We start from the raw sequence: 19305 nt of genomic DNA, 5'->3' as shown, positions 1-19305 counted from the left end.
ACAGAATAAATGTCTTTTGGTCATTCAGATCAAAGCTTGAAGAACCACACCACCCCAATGACAGTGAGGTAGCGGGGTGAAGGGATGCCTTTGCTGTGCAGGCAGAAGCACGCACCAGAGCGAACTGGGACCTGCTGGGCTGCCCAGGCTGGGGGGAGCAGCCGCTCAGTGGGACACAGCAAGAGCCTGCTTCAGAGCTCCTGGGCTCTGTGGCTCTGGGCCTGGTTTGAGACTGTTTGATCCAAAGAGCAAAAAACTCAAGGTGCGTTTGTGAGGATGTTTTCTTGAGCAGCTCTGAGTCCTTGTAGTCTCTGTAAAATAATTTTCCCAGGTAAAAGACTGTGTTTCCCTTTTGTAAGTGCTTAATGTGTGTTAAATGACACAAATGGAATAAACACAGGAGTGAAAAGCATCTTCACAGACAGCTAAGATCAAATGAAGAGAAAATCTACATGTGAATTATTTTAGCAAGTCTCAGCAGACAATGCAGGCACTTACACATCAATGGCATCAAAAGGGCATCCAAATGAGCCATGTAGGTCAGCTGGTCCAATTTATCTTGGGCAAAGATGACTTCTGTAGATGTTTCAGGCTGATGTGCTCGATTTCTCCTTGAGCATCCATGGAGCTGGTCCTAACCCTTCAAACAAACCACAGACAAGTCCTTTTGAAATTCCTCATCTTTGAATTTCAGGATGCTGTGATCAAGCTGATACTAGACACAGGACAGGAAGGACACAAAGAAATACTGCCAGGAGAGCTGAAAGGATCTGGCAAATTCTAATGAATGTGCAGTAACTTTGCAGTTGCAAATTGCTAAAATATTGAGTATTGAGAAGAGGTGGTTAAAATAAGGCTGGTTTAGGTCATTGGATGATCTTTTCATTAATGTGACATGCCAGGGAAATGAAGTAATCATTTTGCTAGAGAAATAAATACAAACAGGTGCCCAAACACACCTCCCAGGGAAACGGGGGTGGGGGTGGGGGTGGGGGGGTGGTTAGGTAAGTGTCACTGATGGCTGAGACAAGGGCTGTGCCAGGCCACAGCCCAGGTGCCAGGTGTAGCCCCGACCTTTCTGGCCAACGCAGCTTCCTCACTGCTAATGGCATTGGCACTGCCAGCAGCCTGACGGTAGAAGAATAAAAGCTATTTTTTAGGGAAATATAGAGGAAAAGCATCCCTCTTGGGGCATTTCTTCCCACAGTGGCGCAGCACAGACTAGAACCCCCACACCCAATGGGGTGCACGTAGTATCTACAGGAGCTAATGTTAAGGAAGGAAATCTCATCCTAACTCCTTTTTTCCCCTCCTTCTTTTCCAGTTGCAGCCATGCCGGCAAGCAACCAGGGCTGGCCCGAGGCCTTCGGGTTCAAGATAAGTGGGACCGGTCCGTGCTACATCCTCTGGGTGCAGGAGGGCAGCATCGCAGCAGCAGCAGGACTGCGGCCCGGTGACGAGGTGCTGGAGATCGAGGGGCAGCCTGTCTCCTCCTTGGGCTCTGAAGCACTGCTGGGGCTGGCCAGGCGCTGCGGCAACGTGCCCCCCAGCATTGGGGTGGTCTCCCGCCTGCAGCACGCTGACATCCCCCCTGGTCCCCAGGGATGCTATGGCTTTGAGCTGGCAAGCAGCAGCCCCCCACGAGTGGCCAGAGTCAGCCCGGAGTCACCTGCTGCTGCCTGCGGGATTGAGCCAGGGGATTACGTGCTGGAAGTCAACGGGATGCCGGTGATGCTGGCCGAGTCGGCAGCCGCCCTGGTGAGGTCCTGCCATGGGCAGTCCCTGCGGCTGGGGCTGCTGCGGCCACAGCACAGGGCCAGCACTCGGGACCCTGTCCCCAGCACTGATGCTGTGCACCAGGAGAGGAAAAAGAAAGCGCAGGAATTCAGCAAAAAGGTAAGACCAAGGCATGAGGCGAGTGTCTGGGGCTCTGAGAACCTCCTGCTCCCAGTGATCTGGAGATTCCTGCTTTCAGCCTTTGCAGTGTGCTGAGATGGGGGGATGCTCCTGGCTTGGTCACAAGGCTTGGGGTGCAGATTTTGGGCATTGGTGCCCTAGAGAAGGGTCTGATAATTACCTGTGTTTCAGTAACTCTTGATGGGTGCTGCAAAGAGCTTGCAGATCCTCTGGGGGATGATTCCAATTACTTACTCCTTTGCACTACAAGAGTGTGTGGAAACCCACAGGGGCAGATCCCTCTCTCCTCTATGCCTGAACATCCTTGCAAAGTTTGAGCATGTCATTCCACAGACGTTTTAGCTCTTATTTTGTTGCAGAAGGAAAGCATCAATGTGATTGCATCTTCATTGTGTCCCTGAAAGCATCCTAGTGGGTAGTTTACCAAACACATCGCCTCATGCTAATTATAAATTTGATCATGGTTGGGTTTTTAATCTTTCTAATTTCCATTTCAAAGTAGCCTTTTAAAATACTGTTATGAAAGTAACCAGGCTTGTGGCTTTTTTTGATCCCAAGTTAATAAAGAAACAAGACATTCATAAAGAGATTTGTAGGTATCAGCTGAATCCCCTCAGTCAGCTTCTACATTAAAGATGCACAAATACGCACTGAAGTTTGGATTCGTAAGGCAGAGCATGGCATGTGAAGCATATACCTGCTGATTACAGGAGATTAACAAGAGGATGAGAGGGTGTTCCACACTGCCTTCATCTCGTGAAGTCACATTAAACCAAGTAAATGTTTCCTGGATGATCACAGGAGAGCACTTTTGAAGTGAGCAAGCTGGTCACGACAGTGTGAGCTCCTGTCGTAGCACCTCTGCCACCTCCCCTCCCTTCCCCTCCCCGACAGCCCCAACCAGAAGCAGGTTTGTGGAGCACGTGTGCTGCTGGCTCCTGGGTGCTGGAGCGCAGCTCAGCTGACAAACGACTCTCTAAAGGGGGTTAATGGCATAGATGTTTTAAGTGGCTTCATCTCTTTACACGATACAGAAAATAATAAAACCCAGTGCGATGCTTTACACCCTCGTTTACCTGGGAGCTCGGCTCTGGTAGGTGCTGCTCGTGCCAGTGCTGCAAGCACCTGGGTACTCCTGCGCACCCGCTGCAAGGCTGGAAGGTTGGAGGGTGCCAGTGGCTTGCATTTCATGCCTGCACTGCCTGCAGGTGACTTGCAAGCCTGAGGTACGGAGGCTTTTCCCACCCTCATTCATTTGGCAGAGCACCTGTTTGAATCGCACTCGCCTGGCAGGTGGAGCGGTGCTGTTAGTGGCAGCGGGGCCAGGGCTGGCATGGGGCTGTGCCAGCCGAGCATCCCGGCAGCCTGGGGGCATCACTGGAAAGCAATGGAGGTGCTCACAATCTCAGCTCCAGGTCAACCTCTCCTCTTGTCCCCTGCATGCTCAGGGACACACTGGGGACAGCACTGACACGAGGGGTGGCAGCAACCCCCCATTCCTGCCCACCAAACCCTGCGGTCTCAGCCCAGGCAAAAATTTAACAGCAGCATCCTGGGATTCAGCCCACCAGGAACACCATGGTCTTTGTCATTTTTCTGCTGGACCTTGGGACTGAAAAGCATGCAAATCTGCTCGGGGGACGCAGCTGCCCCAGATTCGGTAACCTTGAAACGCTGCTGCTGCCGGGAGCCCCTGCAGCACTTGCGTGGTGGCTGCGCAAACCCAGCAGCACCCAGAGGGTTGTGCTGGGGGTCACAACGCCAGTGCCAGCCCCCACCAGGGACCTGCCAAGTGGAACAAGCACCTGGAGGAAAGAGCTTTTCTCCTTCCCTGAGCAAGGGCCTCTCCCAGCAAGTGCAGGGGGCTTGGCTGGGCGATGCCTGCCGGCTCCCTTGCAGTGCCACTGCAGGGGTGCACACATGCAGCCCTGCATGCACCTGCTGCGGAAGGGCACACCGGGAAAGGGCGAGGGGCTCCACTCCCCTCACTGCTGCTTCCCCCTCTGCTCGCAGAGCGGGAGGGAAGCAGTTAAACCTGCTGTCAGCAAAAAACCATCACCTTGCAGGAAAACCCAGCGCACGAAAGGACTGCAGGGTGGTCACAGGGGGTTTTCTGCATCCCACGCATTGGCTGCATGCAGCCAGGCTGCATGCAAGGTACCAGCACCCACTGCCCAGGACAAGGAACAGCATCCTGGCCTGGGAAGAAGCTAACAAGAGGGTCCCATGTGGGGCAATTGGCTCAATGGCAATTAGATAATTACTCTGCTTGTCATGGCTGTCACAGGTGGAAAGGACAAGACAGTGGCTGGGAGCTGCTGATGCTGTTTCCAGGGCTGGGGTTCACATTCGTGCTCCCTTTACCCACTTCCCTGCAGCCTCCCAGAGTTAATGGCAGGATCAGGGTGTGATTAGAGGCTTAAATATCTCCAAAAGCCCATCATGATGTCCCCTGCCAGGTAGACTCCTGAGCGATCCACCGGGTCCCAGCCCAGACATGTCAGAACCTCTCCCATGGGCCCGCTTTTGACCCAGCAGAGTTTCGGGGTTTGGGATCACACTGCTGTTCCAGTGCAATGTTTAACACAGAGAACAGCAATACCAGGGATGTGTGTGAAACCCCAGTGGTGCAGCGTGATGAGCTGATGTCTGAAGTTTCTCTTTCCCCCCTGCATGGGTTCCCTCCTTGTTGGCTGACCAAGTGCTGCAGTGAGATGGACATGTTTTCTGCACTGTCAGTACCTCCATATGCAACGGTTAACTGCTCTGCTGCTCAGTGTCCCTTCCCTCTTCTTTTGGCTCCCATGTGGCAGGTGGACGACACCCTCAGTGACCAGCCAGAGGTCAAGGAGAAGGTGTTCACCATCCTGAAGCAGTACGCAGCAGAGAGGAAGGTGGAGTACTTGGCCTACGCCCTCTGCATGGTCCTCACCCAGGAGTCCCAGCAGGATCTGATTGATGACATCAGGTACTGGGTGCCAGTTACCTCCATGCTGCCACGCTGGTCATTAAACCACAGGCATCCGCCTGCCCATCGGCGAGGGGTGGGCAGGGCTGAGTGGTGCAGGTCAGGAGGTTCCTGCAGGGAAGATGCCAGCCCCCTTTCCAAGGCGCAGCTGAGCTGGGCTTGGTGGGGTCTCAGCCCAGCATCCCCATGCCCGCCAGCCTGCGTGGCTGTCCTGCCCAGGGTGGGCTGGGGGGACCTGTACCTGCCCGCTGGCTGTCCCCATCCCTGCAGGGAGCGGTGGTCACTGGTCCTGTGGAGCCACTGCCTCTGCCTGCGGCACAGGACCTGGCTCCTGTTTCTGGCCATTGTTTCAAAGGGAGATGGGATTAACTGCAGAAAAGCTGGCGATTCTCCAAGAGCCTGGCCAGAAAATAAATCAAGCTCTGCAAGGCAAGAGCTGCCGGCAGGTGAGGGGTCAGCCAGGGCTGCCAGCAGCTCTGGCAGCCGGGGAGGCTGGGGGGTGTCTCTCAGGACCACAGGCTGCCTCTAGGCCAGCACTGCCTGCAGTATCCTGGGATGCCGGGGCTGTGGTCCCACATCCTGGGACTCTCTGGCAAGGCTTCGCTTGGGCTTGGGGTCCCTGTCACCTCTTGAGCCACCGTGGGCTCAAGGTGCTGTGGGCGTGCAGCCAGTACGCTGCTCTTCTTGCAGCGTGGGCCGGCACTGCAGGATGGTGCTGGTGCTGGTGCATGGACACGTGGTGGGGATTACGGCCAGGCTGAGATGATGGCCATTAGGGAATCAGGTCTCCATCTGGCCCCGCTCCGGGCCCGGCTTTCCAATTCCTGCTTTAATCAGTGGAATTGCAAGATATTACAGTTACCATAACAACGTCCCTGTGCCGGGGTCCCTGCCGTGCCTGCCGTGAGCTGGCAGTGGGGAGGATGGGGAGATGGGTCGGTGGTCCTTGGCACGCAACATCTCCCTGCTCTGCCACGGCTGCACGCAGGCCACCCGGCGCTCCCCCGTACCTGAGTGGGGGTGGGCACAGCGCCCTGCAGAGCCAGGCTGCGGAGGGGACCGTCAGCCCCCTGGCAGCTGCCTTGTCTGAGTGCCCATGTCCAGGCCGTCTGGTCACCCCCAAACATCGTGGAGGGACCTGACCTTCAAAGGGCTGGGGCTGGGGCCAGACAGCACCAAGTCTTGCCTGAGCTGTCACCCCACACTAGTCCCAATCAAAAAAAAAACAACACCTCCTCACCACCCACAATTCAGGAGAAACCTTTTCTCCAGCAAGATCCATGGAAATGCCTCAAACACCTCAGAGACCTCCTTTGTCTTCATCCCTGGGGAATGATATGGGATTATATCCTCCCCAGAGGGGATCTGAATAACTGTCCAAATTTTTTCTCTGGACCGAAGCCCCTCGGGGTGGGGCAGAGCAGGTTCCCCCCTGGGTGTCCCCCTCCCAGTGGCCCTGATGTCAGTAGAGGGGAGCGTGGCCAGCCCCGGTGCAGCTGTGCCCCCATGCACGGTACAGAGCTCGCCCCGTGCCCAGCCCCGCGGTGCTGTGGGGCAGAGCTGTGTTACAGCCCCCCATAACTCGGTCAAACCCACGGCTGCCCCGTGCCCCAGTGTGAAAGGTTAACGCCAGGGCTGGGGCGAAAGGTGCCGTAAATCAGGCAGCTAATCTCAGTTTAATGGAAATGAAATATTTAGCTTAGGGAAAAGATTTACTATCTAATCTTAATGAAATGAAGTCAAGAAAACAAAAAAAATAAGATGCTTTGGAGACCAGGTTTTCCAGCTGTGAGGGTGCTGGGGAGGCGGGGGCAGCTCTGTGTGAGCTGCCATGTGTGAGATGAGCTGCTTATCCCAGGGTCTCCGATCCGATGGGTTTGTGGCTGGGCAAGAGCTTTTAATGCTTTTAGTAACTGACTGAAAGGTGGTGAGCAGCTCCCGGGTACTCTGGATGTAGGGGGTGCTATGAGATCAGGTGGGAGGTTTCTGCATGGCTTGAGCTGGTTCGGTCTGTCGCTCACTGAGGACAGGGCTGGGGTCTGTGCCCCAAGCCAGCACCCCCAGACTGGGGAAGGGCTGTGTGGGTGATCCATGCAAGGTGGTGTCCAGCTGACCATCCTGGGGCTTGTCCCACGGGACCACCTCTGTGGGCAGATGGAGCCGTGCAAGGACAGGCTTCGGACCACATAGGTACCCACCAGCCAGCCCGGGTGTCCCTGTGAAGCTGTGCCCGCTCTCTGGGGGCTGTTTCCACCTGAGATGGGGGGGGGTCCCACACACCTGCACACACAGCTCACCCATGCCTCCCACCCTGCAAAGCTGGGAGGAGAGCCGCAGAGAGGAGCCCTCAGAGGGGTTGAGACGAGCGATTCCATTCAGCAATGGTGGTGCCCATTGGCCAGGGAACGGGGATGGATGCCGGGGGCTGCCAGGGCAGCCCTGGGCCCCAGCAGGCTGGCCGAGCCCTGGCATGGGCTTGCTGGTGGTGGCCCACCATGGATGACCGCGTGGTCCCTGCCATGCAGAGCCAGGCAGCTGGTACGTCCCCGCCTGCCACTGACCCTTTCGCTGGCTTGATTGGATCTTCCCTCTGCACCAGCTGTATTTATTTTCGGGCTGTTGCTGCTGCTGGCTGTCCTCCCTCCCCTGCCTGTCCCCTCCCCGGGCTCCCCTCGGGGTTTAATGTGCTCCCTGCAAAGTGCTGCGGTGCGATGTAACCCAAGTCCCCCCGACTCAGCACACAGATCAGCCTGGGGCTGCAGACACCTCTCCTCCTCTTATCTGTCCCCGAGCTGGGCTTTTTCCAGTGTTGTGGGTTTGGTTTTTTTTTTTCCTTTCTTTTTAGCTCAAATGGATTTCATCCCATTTGCCCAGAATTAAGCTCCTGCAGATTTTAATTTGCTGACATTTTCTTCATCCGTTTGGTTGTGGATATCAGGGATAATGCACGTGCTGCGCCGGTTCCTCCCTGCTCCCATCCCCTGCCCATATGGCTGGTGTGTGTAGTAAAAGTGCACAATTGTAGTTCTGCTCAAGAATGATGAAATACGGCAGCGAAGGGGAAAGATGAGCTGTCTCGGGTGAGTAACGAATGGACCTTTCCTGGGAGCCGAGGGGGCTGGGAGGGGAATGGGTTTAAACCAGCTTAATTCTCAAATCTAGCAACCCCTGGCACTGCAAAAACAAGATGTGCTAAAAGTTAATTAACTCTTAGCATCCGTATTGCATCGGAGCTGCTCTTGTCAGGGACTCAGCAGGCATCGCGGCTCTGCCGGGGAGAGGGAAATGTCTTATTTTGTGTTACTCCATTGCCTGCAGATGCCAAAGGCTGGGTCTAGTCCTGGGGGAGCTGTGGGTTTCTCTCCCCTGCTCTCCGCGGCTGCGGCCGTACCCAGCGTGTGTGCAGGGGCTGCGTGTGCCTCGCACCGGCGTGGGGAGGGGAGCGGGTTATTTTGGGCAGGTCGGGGTCCCAGGGGTGTGCGCCTCTTGGCACTGCTCTTATTTCTGAGCTGTTTTCAAACCAGGGCAGAGCTGCGATTCCAGCAGAGGACTGGCGCCGGCTCTGCACCCAAGTGCTCTGCAGCGCTGTCGCAATGGCAGCTGGTTTTTCCGCGGACTGTGGGGGCCAAAGTCGCCCTCTGATCCAAGTGGTACGGGGGGATCCTCACCTGCATTGCATAGGGGTTTAGCATTTGTACACCACTGCGTACTGCTTGCCATCTCCCTTTGCACCGACTGTTTCCCCAGTGCCGGCGGCAGCACCAGCAGTGCCAGTGTTGCACCAGCTCCCGGCAGTGGCATTTAGGTTTGAAATATCTGTTTGCAGTAGAATTGGGGAGCGATGGAAACACACATCCCCTCCTCCCCACTGACCTGCAGTGTTACAAAAGCTGGTGCATAAAACACCGGTATTGATGCTTACATGGCCATCGTCCCATTAACCTGGATTTGAATAGCAGGATGCGTGTGTGCTACAGAGCACATCCAGCCTCTCACCCTGGCCGCATGAATTTGTTGGATGATAACTTGCGGGCTGTTTAGACTGCTGTATGTTGTCGTGGTTCTCCTTTCAGTCGTGTTGTGCTTCACTCTGCTGCAGGGAGAATAGTTAGGGGTAGTTTGTTCCTTCACTGCTTTGGTTACCGTCTGTTTGCTTCCCCAACAGCCTCCACTCCTGGGGGAAAACCAAAGCTTGCAGCTGGAGCTGCTGGCCCACAGCGGTTGGGCCAAGGCGAGCGCTGCTCTGCTTGCAGTCACTTTTGATCCCTGACAAAGATAAAATCGCTGCCCATCGGGGGTTCCCATATTACAGGAGAAATTCCACCGAGTTCATTTTAGTAATGCTCCAAACACAATCTATTTGTGTCAGCTTGTTTTTCATTGCAATGAAATAGCTTGGCATGTTCCTGTATTAAAATACTCCAGCCATCTGTGACTGTCTGGGTAAGAATTTTCATTTTAGCCATCAGGATTTATATGTTAGGGATTCTACTAGTTCCCTGCTTGTCATCCCCCCTGTCAGGTATCTGCTTCTTCAGGACTGGGGGCAGCTTTCCGGCCCTCTTGGGTGCCAATGCAGCTCCCAGCATGGGTGGCCCCGCCGAACCCACATCCCTCCAGCTGCTGCCTGCTGCAGCACACGGACAGTCCTCCTGCCGTGGTCCAGGCAGACCCGCTGTGAAACCCCACGAATGGCAGGACGATAATGGAGGAAAAGCAGCTCTTGTTTGCTTCTGTTTTAAAAAATCCCTAATCTGATAGCCCAGCATATGTTCAACTGCCCCCCAAAAAAAGGGAATTAGGGCAGCAGGAAAAAAACGTGCCACCAGTGAAAACAATTGGGAGCAGAGTTCTGTTTTTACTGGATGAGTTCAAATAGGTCATGACCAAAATGCCTTGGTGCAAAATCTTCTGTTAGGAGATTAATTTCTTTTGACAAATCAAACTATGGCTGTAATGCAGATTATATCAGCCTGGCCCCCTTGTTCCCCACCACTGAGTTGCAGCTTGTGTTTTACATGTTAAACAAAACAAGGAAAACTGCCTTAGTGCTGGTGTTCCCAGCAGAAGGCAGGCTGGGGCAGCGCCTCGGCTGAGGTTACTGCTCTCTGTGGTCCAAAAAGTGAGGGATGACACAAGTCCTCATGCCCCAGGGCTGGAATTGCGTGCTGGCATAGAGCATGGGGTGTACAGGAGCTTCTGATGGCCCCGTGTCTCCCTGGCACAGTGGCTGGCAGGGTCCCCACATGTGCTGCAGGAGGTCTGAGGGCCCATCCATGAGGCTGGGGCTGCATCGAGCAGCTGTTTGCACCCACTGACCTGGCCCCCATCCCCAATACCCGCCAGGCGATGCCAGGCAGGATGGAAGCTGCAGTAAAAGCCTTTCTGGGGGTTTCTTTGAAGGTCTCCATGTCCCTGGCAGCTGTGGAGCTGCCCATCTCTTCCAGAGGAAGGACAAAGCCACTGGCTTTTGGTGTCCAGTGTGGTTTGGACACAGGGACACTGGGTTTGGGGGAGAGATGAGAGCATCCCAGGGCTGTGATGGGGAAGGTGACCCCAGAGAGGCGAAAACATCCCAGGGCCCTGGCTGTGATGGGGAAGGTGAACCCAGGCAGGCGCGGGCTGCGGCACTACTCTGGGGAGGCTCTTACTGGCAGGTAATGCATCAATCCTTACTGGAGCCAGTGCAGGGATGTATCACAAGAGGGTGACCCTCCCAAAAGCTGTCGTGCAGGGCTGGGGATTTTAGGCTGTCCCCAGGGACAAGTGGGGTGGTCGGGGAAGGGCTGTGAGGGGCTCCCGGCCCCGGTGCATGGCCACTGCATCCACCCATGTCTGAACTCTTGGGTAGAAAAACACCTTCATTCCTATTGCATGATAACAATGATCACATCTGCAAAACATCTGCAAAACATCTGCAGTCAGATGAGGGATTACAAAGCCTCTCTTTACTAGGGATAATGGGATAATAGCCCCTGTGAAAATCACAGGTGTGGGCTCACTGATGGGCTGGAGCGAGTCCCACTCCGTGCATGAGGGTTTGGAGGTGCCACATTCTGCTGTGGCTGTTGGCGCTGCCGGGGCTGGAGGCCAGCACAAGGCTGCTGACACCCCTACCTGTGTATGCACATAGGCTTGAGAAAAATCTGTACAGGTTCATAAGCAGAAGTCCTGTTATGTGGGTAAAACTGTACAAGAGTTTTCTGTCCTGAACGTGTGTGAATTTTAGCATTGCAGCACACTGTCGGGGCAGAAGCGCATTTCCAGATTGGTAGCTGTTTGCACAGCACAGTTCAGGCATAATCCAAGTGTAGCTCGGTGTTTTAATCCACCCTGGGACGTGTTTTTCTACACAACCGACAGACTCAAGGTCAGGTCTTTGCTAGCTGTTTTGGGGCTCAACCATACGCTTTTCATTTTTCCTTCCTTTGCTACCTGGAGTTTGCGTCTGATGTTGGCAGCTCTGGAAAGCTTCACATCTTCTTCATCAAACGCGAGTGCTGTGTTTAAAAATGGCATTATTTAAATTAAAGATGATTTTTTATCTTCTATGCCCAGTGCAAAGCGCTGCTCTGTTACCCTGGGGGTAGATGATGCTCTGCAGCTCAGGTGGAGATTTGGGCCCGTGACTTTGGTCCTGGTCCTGGTCCTGCTCTGGCCCAGGCAGCTCCACCTGCACGCCCAGCAGCCACGCACCTGCTGCTGACGCCGTTTGCCTTTAAGGTTTCTCACCCATTACAGCAGCATGTAATTTAAACAGAAGCACTTTAGAAGTCAACTAATTAGCACCAGGGAGGCATCCCCCCGGAGTTCGGCGCGGAGCCGTGCCCTCCTTTCTGTTACGAGATCGTTCCAGCTGGAAATCACAGCGACTGCAGTTTTTAGGGAAGGCAAGAGGCTTCGTTGCTGCGAGCCAGGGCAGAGCCGGAGCAGGGAGGGCAGAGCAGGCGCTACAGCCCAATTGATCAAAAAAGAGACACTCGGTAGATGGTAATCCTCCGCCTGGGACTGCGAGCGTGGCAGGGAGGTGAGGGACAAGGCAGGCAGGGACTCAGCCCAGGTAGAGCGTGCTGGTGAGCCGGCCCATCTGGCCACGGTCCCCGCACACGGTGGGGGTGCCAAGTGGCAGGGCGGCACCGGCTGGCGCGCGGTTTGGTTGTTGGATCTGGCCACGTCGTGGGCATGAGCCGAGGCTGAGACTCAGCTGCATGAGGATCTGAAGCATCTCCCTTTTGTTCCCACCACGCTCTGACAAATGGGAAAGGACCGGAGTTTCTCTCGGCATTTTCGGTACGTCTCTCTGCTCGCTCCTCCGCGTGGCGTGCATGGTGTTGGATGTGCTGCAAAAGCCTCGTGCCCTAGAGACATCCCTGCGATGTCTCTCCTGCCTCTCTGAGCTGCAGGGCCCCTGCCTCCCGGCACCGGTGCAGCCTTGCCACCAACCTGTGCCCACTGTGGCAGCGGCACGAGCTGTTGGGGGGAGTCGAGCAAAGCTTAGATGAAAAATTGGGGGTGGGGGGCTGGGGAGAGGCGGGAAGAGCCCATCTGGGACTGCTTTGTCTCCATGACTATAGTCCAGCAAGGGGATGGGCAGTGAGGATGGGGGTTTTGGGGGTGCTGTGTGGTGCAGGGGGTGCAATGGAGCGAGGACTGGGGACCCCTCGCTCCCAGCCCTGGCTGAGCATGAGCTCTGAGCAAACTTGGGGCTGCTTTCACCTGCCTCTGCCAGGGCTGGAGCCGCCACCACTGCCCTGGTCAAGGGGACACCTCCTGCACTGGGGAGTCTCAGCATCCCAGGGTAGAACCGTCGGGGTGAGCTCAGTACCCATCGCAGGACGTGCACTCATGAAAGGAGGTTTTCCAGAGTGCTGGGCTGGCAGGCAAGGCAGCTGTCAGTGAGCACAGGCTGCAGAAATGGGACTGTCTGTCCAGAGGTGAGCTGCAAGGGACCCTTCTGGGAGTTTTACAAATAGTGAGTGTGACAAAAACCGAGATGCACTAAACATGTTCTGCTGAAGTGAGCCCCAGCACAGGGAGCCGAGCGGCTGGGGACGGGCGCACTGGCAGATGGGCTTCTGCTGGGTGGGTTCGGGTGGGTTCCCACCCCGCGGCAGTGTGCCACCATCCCAGCCAGGCTGCTTCGGGGAGGGAGGGAAGGCGAAGAACCTTGCAGCCTCTGGGGCCTCTCTTGGCCTGGAAAACACACTAAATTCGCATTTGTGTGGTAGAGCAGAGTGAATCCTCACAAGGAGAGTGTGCTGACACCACTGCAGAGGAGTGTTAGTGCACCAGGGCTTGGTGCACTGGGGCTGGGGAGTGAGTGCAGGGCTGCAGTGCCTAGGGCTGGGGATGCCTTTTCTGTCTCAGCTCCAGCAGGTTGGCCTGGAGCATCCGAGGAGGAGGAGGAGGAAGCTGAAGGCACAAGGTCAGTGCTGCACAGCTCCCAAGACCTCCCATGGGCACTTGCAGCCTGTGGGACTGCTGGACCAGGGGAGTCTGCCCCTGCTCCCAGCCTGATGTCTGCAAACAGGGTGGGCACATCCATGTTCTCTGTGCCCCAGTGGGATTTGCAGGGAGAGGGAAACCCCAGCTGGGTGCTGCTCCTGAGTGCTACGCTGATGTTGTCCCGTGGGATGGCAGGGTGCTGCAGAAATAGCTGTGGTTTCTCACTAAACACTGGGCACCATGTGCCCCATACTGGTGCCAGTGCCACTGCCAGCTGAGGATGGGCTGAGGCACCAATGCTGCCCAGTGACATCCCCCATGGGTTCGGAGGCAGCACCCACTGAACTGCAGGGCATTGGGGAGCTCGGGGGATCCATCCCCCAGCAGCACTGTGGCGCAGAGCCATCCTGGGCTCTCCAAGGCCATGCTGCAAATTTGCTCAAAGGGCTTTGGAGGAGGAAACTATTTTGCATGCTTTAATAGGATTATTTTTAACGGTCACTTAGCTCCTCTCCTTGCTAAGACACTGTTTTACTTCTAGAACTCAGTCAATTCATGGTGAAACCCTTAAGCATGTCCTTGTGCCTGGTTATTGAGCTAGCCATACTTTGCTCCTCAGCCCTGATGTTTGTCAGCCTGCAGGTGAAGTAGCAGTCAGTGCAAAGTGGGACAGCTCTGCTGGAACGAGCAGGGCCAGTTTAATTTGGCCAACTTAAATGGGAGCATGATTGTTTTGCCTGCCAGGAATCTGGACTTCTCCCCGGTGGGAGCCCAGCCCGGGGCAGAGGCGTGGGGTCCTGCCAGGACTTGCTGCTGCTGCTTCACTGCATCCTCCCTGGTCACAGGGCTGCGGCAGCCCGCGTTCCCGCAGGAGCCTGCTTACAGCTGGGTGAACTATTTATTAGCATGATTTCACTCTTTTCTAGTTGCTGCTTGTTCACAAATTGACTGTGAATTGTACCAATGTGTTACTTATTTTAAATTGTCACCAAATGCTTTGCATGAGCATATGCCAACCTCAGGATGGCTTGCGATCTGTCTGCTCCTACTCAGCGTGAGCATCAGCTCATATTTTGAGTTCTGCCTTTTGTTGGGGGGAAATAGAGATGTCCCGGTTCCAGTCAATTTGGGATTTGAAGTCTCCCCTTCCTTCCCCTCTGGTTTCACACAGGCTTTTGGGTTCCTTTGGTGAAGTTGCCCATGAGAAGGGGGAGACCCATGGGAGCCCCCTGCCAGCCCCAGCCTCTCCAGCCACACTTGGTTAGCAGCTGGCTGTTATCACAGCCGTGTCGTGCTGGCAGCGCAGCCCCTTGGAGCAGGTTGCTCTGGGTCCTCTGACACCAGCTACCAGTTTGGCCCAGTTACTGCTCCCCCAGGAGATGTGGTCCCCAGGCAGTTTGGAAGTGATGCTCGCATCCCTCCTCTGCTACAGGTGTGAGAGTTTGTGTTAATGTAGGGAGCGCGTTCTCATGCGCCATGAGGTGAAGAGCACTAATGAACCTCACAAGACAGTATTGTCTAATGAGCAAATGCAGCTGCAACTGGCAGCCCGGTAGGGGTGCAGGGAGGAGTTGCTATAGAAACACACAGAGATACCGGCTCCTCCAGAAGCCCCTAAATGTGCAGAAGGGAGGGTAGGAGTAGGTGAGCAGGGTGTCAGCGTCTCACTGTTGTGATGGCAGGAGGAAAAGGAAAAGAAGAAGTATCTCCCGGTGTTACTGGGGTGAACTTCTGGCCAAGGTGGGAGCAGTGCAGACGCTTCCTCCCAGGATCCCACCTTGTGCTCTCTGTGCATCCCCTGGGGGTCCCAGGCATCCTTGTTTAGGGCACAAAGGCCACTTGGGTGCTGGCAGAGCAGGCAGAGGGGAGGTGACCTGAAACAGAGCAAGTTCCTAGTGATGTCCCCTTGTCTGCACTGTCACTGTGTCTGTCCTCACCCCCCCCAGGACCAGCATTTTCCAGGGGGTTCAAGGCTTCTGCCTGGCCATGGTAGGAGCTGGAGGGTGGCAATAGCTAAGGCTGGAGCCCAGGAGAACAGAGTCCAGGGCTCCTAGCAGAGGGGTTGGGGCAGGAGGTGGGGAGCAACATTTTGGGTGTCCCAAAGGAAGAAGCGGGCCTGGAGGAGGCCATTCAGCACCAGCATAACGGGGGGCACTTGCACATTGAGAGCCAATTAATTTGGGACTCAAGCTGAACCTTATAATCGTACTGGGACCAGCAGCTGAAGGGGTGTGGGACAGGTTGCGCATGGAGGAACTGAGCTGTTTGAATCCATCCATCTCTGCAAGCACTGTGGAGAGGTCTACATCCTCATCCTGATGGAGCTGGGATGGGGCAAGAGATGTAGCCAGTGTCCCCGGTGTCCCCAGCCCTGGCATTTGCAGCTCTGGGAGGACTGAGGCCAAGAGTGCACAAGGAGCTAGGGCTGCTCTGATCTTTCCTTTCCCAGGTATGGCTGGATCTGGAGCTCTGGGCCACAGCTTCCTTGGCCCTGCTCCTCACTCTCCTCCCTTGTCTCATTTTCCCAGGATTTTCATCCCCAAGAAGCACCGGCAGCGGTTTGATGAGGTGGTGTCACAGAGCCTGATCAGCAAGCTCTGCCGCTCCAAGAGTGAGCATCACAGCAATCGGCTACGGCGCAGCCGGAGCGAGGACCACCAGGAGCGGCTCCTTGTCTCCACCCGCGCCAGCTCCGTGCCCCGCAGCCACGAGGAGGTCAGCAAGAGCCTGCGGAAGACCGCTTCGTTCATCACCAGCAATGTGGCCTCGGGGGCTGCCCGCAGGTAACACCTGTCCTGGATGCCCTCGAGTTCACAGCAGCAATGTCTGATTTTGCATGGATGGGATGCATGATTTGCATGGCAAAGGGATGCTAGGGAAAGGGGAGAGCAGACTAGATAAAATCCTCCTGCCATGAGGATGAACAAAGACCTCTCCCTCTCAAAGGCTGGGCACATTTGCACCCCTTGTCCCAGCTCTCAGCCACCCATTCTGCCCCTCGCTGTTGCAGGGTTGGCTGGGATGAACCGTGTGAGGAGCTGAGCTGGCACTTGCAGGCTGCAAGTGGATGTCAGCTCCTGTGCTGGGTGGGATGCAGGGTGCTTGGCTGTGCTGGCAGGATGCAGGGTGCCTGGCTGTGCCAGTGGGATGCAGAGTACTCAGCTGTGCCAGGGGGATGCAGAGTACTCAGCTGTGCCAGTGGGATGCAGGGTACCTGGCTGTGCCGGTGGGATGCAGGGTACCTGGGCAGGCTGTATCATCTTGCCCTGCCCTGGCATGTGTGTCTGGGTGTGAAGCTCTGGGAGGAAGGATAGACAATCCCTGGTGCACAGGGGATTAACCCATTTCCCACTGCCCATATGGCCAGACCTCAGCAGCCCTGGAGGCTGAGGAGCCCTGCCGTGCTGGCAGTGGCTCCTGCTCCGTTCCCAGCCCCATCCCATGAACAAGAGAGCAGGACTGGGTCTGTCAGCACAGCTGGGGAATCCTCCCAGGAAGGACTGTGCTGCCACAGGCATGCCCCAGCTATTACCCTGCCTCCAGCTGGTATCCCCAGGGTGTTTGGCTGCAGCCCACCTTCCCTTCGGCATAATTTTAGATGGGACTTGTCCAAAATCCAGTTCCAGTACAGTCTTCCTTCCTACCAGTGTAGGATCGGTCCCTGCAACAGGCTTTCTGGTTGTAAATGATCTTAGTAGTGTTGCCTTCCCCCAGCTCCCTGTGGGAAACAACTCCCAGCTCCAATCAGCCTCCCAGCAGGGAGATTTCCTAATGCTCCTTCCAAAATTTCTTAACAGAATTTACTTTCTGTCTCATCAGCCTACGAGACCTTTGCCCCCTAAAACACATTCTTGCTGTAATTCTATGTAATATATAAGATATATTGCACTTTCCACTTTAAAAACACGTTGGATTTGAAGGACAGGACGGTGGATTTAGGAATTCAGTATTTAATGCAGAGTAAGAGCCCATGCTCAGGGGCTCTGCCCCTAAAGCAGCGCTGCTTGCAGAGCCCCCCCAGACCCCCCGTGCTGAAGCCTGGGTGTTAGTGGATGTTAAGCTTTAGTTCGCAAGAAGCTGTATCTGGGGCTAAAGGAGCCACTCCAGAGCTCCAGCATGGGTGGCTCTGGTCCCAGCAGGGACTGCATCTGCTTCAGGGCTGTGATGGAAGTACACTGACGATAGCACCCACATGCCCCCGGCCCTCCCCGAGGTTTTGTCTGGGCCATTTCTAGCACCCCTGGATCACTGCCCACCCCACCACCCTGTGCTGGCTCAGCGCAGTGGGCTCCCTCTGCCCCCTGGCACGGGCAGGCTGCAGGCAGGAGAGGCTGGCAGCGCGGGCAGGACAGGCAGCTGCACTGTGGCCACCCAGGGCCACCAAACCTGCACACACCTTCCCTCCACCCCCTCTCCCTGTGGGCAGGGCACTTTTTGGGGGCTCCTGTTTGAAAGACGCTTTGGTATCAAAGGGGATGTTGCAGGGACACAGGAAGCATCAAGGGCACCCGGGAGACACCCGAGATAACGGGGCTTTGGAGGGGCTGGGAAAGGAAACAAGAACCAAATATTGGGCTCTGATTTCACTTTTGCTTTTTTTCATCTGCAGAACTGTGCGAGTTTATAAAGGTAACAGAAGCTTTGGCTTCACACTGCGTGGCCATGCCCCAGTGTGGATTGAGTCTGTTTTGCCAGGTAAGAAAACCTCCAGCCAACAAGATTCAAAGACACTTATTTATTGATGGTCTAAACTCAAAATTTTAAGTACCTACTGTTCACTAGAAAATAGCAAAAGGGACTTTTACAAGGCTCAGTGATGGAGTTTCCCAAGTTGAATAACTAGTGTCTTCAGTACAATTTAATTTGGCTTTATGTGCTCCCTGTGTTCAGTGAATAGCCCGAAATCACACCTGTATTTCCAATGCAAGCTGGGTGCTGGCATCACTGTGCCCGGTGAATGGCCCCAGTCCACCCAGGTAATCCACTGCAGTGGATGCCTGTAGAGGAGCGAAGGCAATGGGTTGATTAACATGGACGATGTGCAGCTGTAGCTCGTTCCAGCTAAGTGGTTAAATAGCCCTGAGGAGCATGGGTGAGGGGTCCTGGATGTAGGAGGCTCCTGAAGGAAGGAGAGAGAAGGAGCAGTGTGGTTTGGCCCCTGGAGAATGGGGAAACAGTGTGGACAATAGAATCTGACCAACTGTAAAGCCTTGTTGCAGCTTGCTAGCTTGCTTGTGCTGTGACAATTGGTGCCCCATGTGAGGATCAAACTGCAACAGATGTCCTGCCCTGGGGGTGTCCCTGGGCATGGTTGGGCACAGAGTGGCCAGAGACCTGGGACTCTGCAAGTGGGGTCCTGCAAGCAGGGGTCCGCCAGTTAAAGCCCCTCTTGTTCCCTGTGCCTTTAGGGAGCCCAGCTGAGAAGGCTGCTCTCAAAGCTGGAGACCGGATCCTGTTCCTCAATGGTCTGGACATGAGGTAAGAGGCTCTTTAGAAACCCTGTGCCAGGAGGGCCCCGGGGGTGGTAGGTGGCCAAGCACATGTGTGTTTACTTGCTTGCTCTTGTGCAACAGAAAGGAGAGCTAGCTGGTCATCCTTGAGAGCTGTCTACTGAGGTGCATGAGGGGTTTTGCCCCATATGGACATCTCCTTTAATATTCTTTTACAAAAACTGGCTCTAAGAGTAGTATTTCAGCTCCATCCCTGCTCCTTCTTTGACTTCTCTGTACAAATAACCACATATAATGCACATATAACTGGTGTCCTGACTGCAGCCCACCTGCAGACCCTGATTCAAGCCACTGTGAGTTAAGTTGCATGTAAAACACCTGGGGCTCTGCTCGTGAAATGAGCAGAACACCAGCCAACCCACGAATCACTCCCAGAATGGGATCATAAGCATAAAACCACAGAGGCAATTGCATTTCCACCCAGAAGTTAATTCTTCTAGATAATGTGTGCACAACAAAAGCAAC

The 19305-nt window shown here is 55.2% G+C and overlaps 1 protein-coding gene across 5 annotated transcripts in view; it reads left to right on the top strand.

The window, feature by feature from the left end:
- GRID2IP (Grid2 interacting protein) overlaps positions 1–19305 on the top strand; it is a 46757-nt gene that overhangs the window by 1161 nt on the left and 26291 nt on the right. For 3 of the 5 annotated variants that reach the window (XM_027812440.2, XM_027812443.2, XM_027812441.2), the window contains exons 2-6: positions 1325–1896; positions 4731–4885; positions 15859–16113; positions 17940–18025; positions 18739–18808. In XM_027812440.2, the coding sequence (XP_027668241.2) occupies positions 1325–1896; positions 4731–4885; positions 15859–16113; positions 17940–18025; positions 18739–18808 (1138 nt within the window). Of the gene's footprint in view, positions 1–1324; positions 1897–4730; positions 4886–6380; positions 7966–15858; positions 16114–17939; positions 18026–18738; positions 18809–19305 lie in introns of those variants that run through there. The other 2 variants (XM_027812445.2, XM_027812447.2) reach the window with 2 other exon arrangements.

This window comes from Falco cherrug, chromosome 4 (assembly GCF_023634085.1).
Source record: "Falco cherrug isolate bFalChe1 chromosome 4, bFalChe1.pri, whole genome shotgun sequence".
Taxonomy (NCBI): Eukaryota; Metazoa; Chordata; class Aves; order Falconiformes; family Falconidae; genus Falco; species Falco cherrug.
Note: the sequence above shows the minus strand (reverse complement) of the source record. Positions and strands in the feature narration are given on the sequence as shown.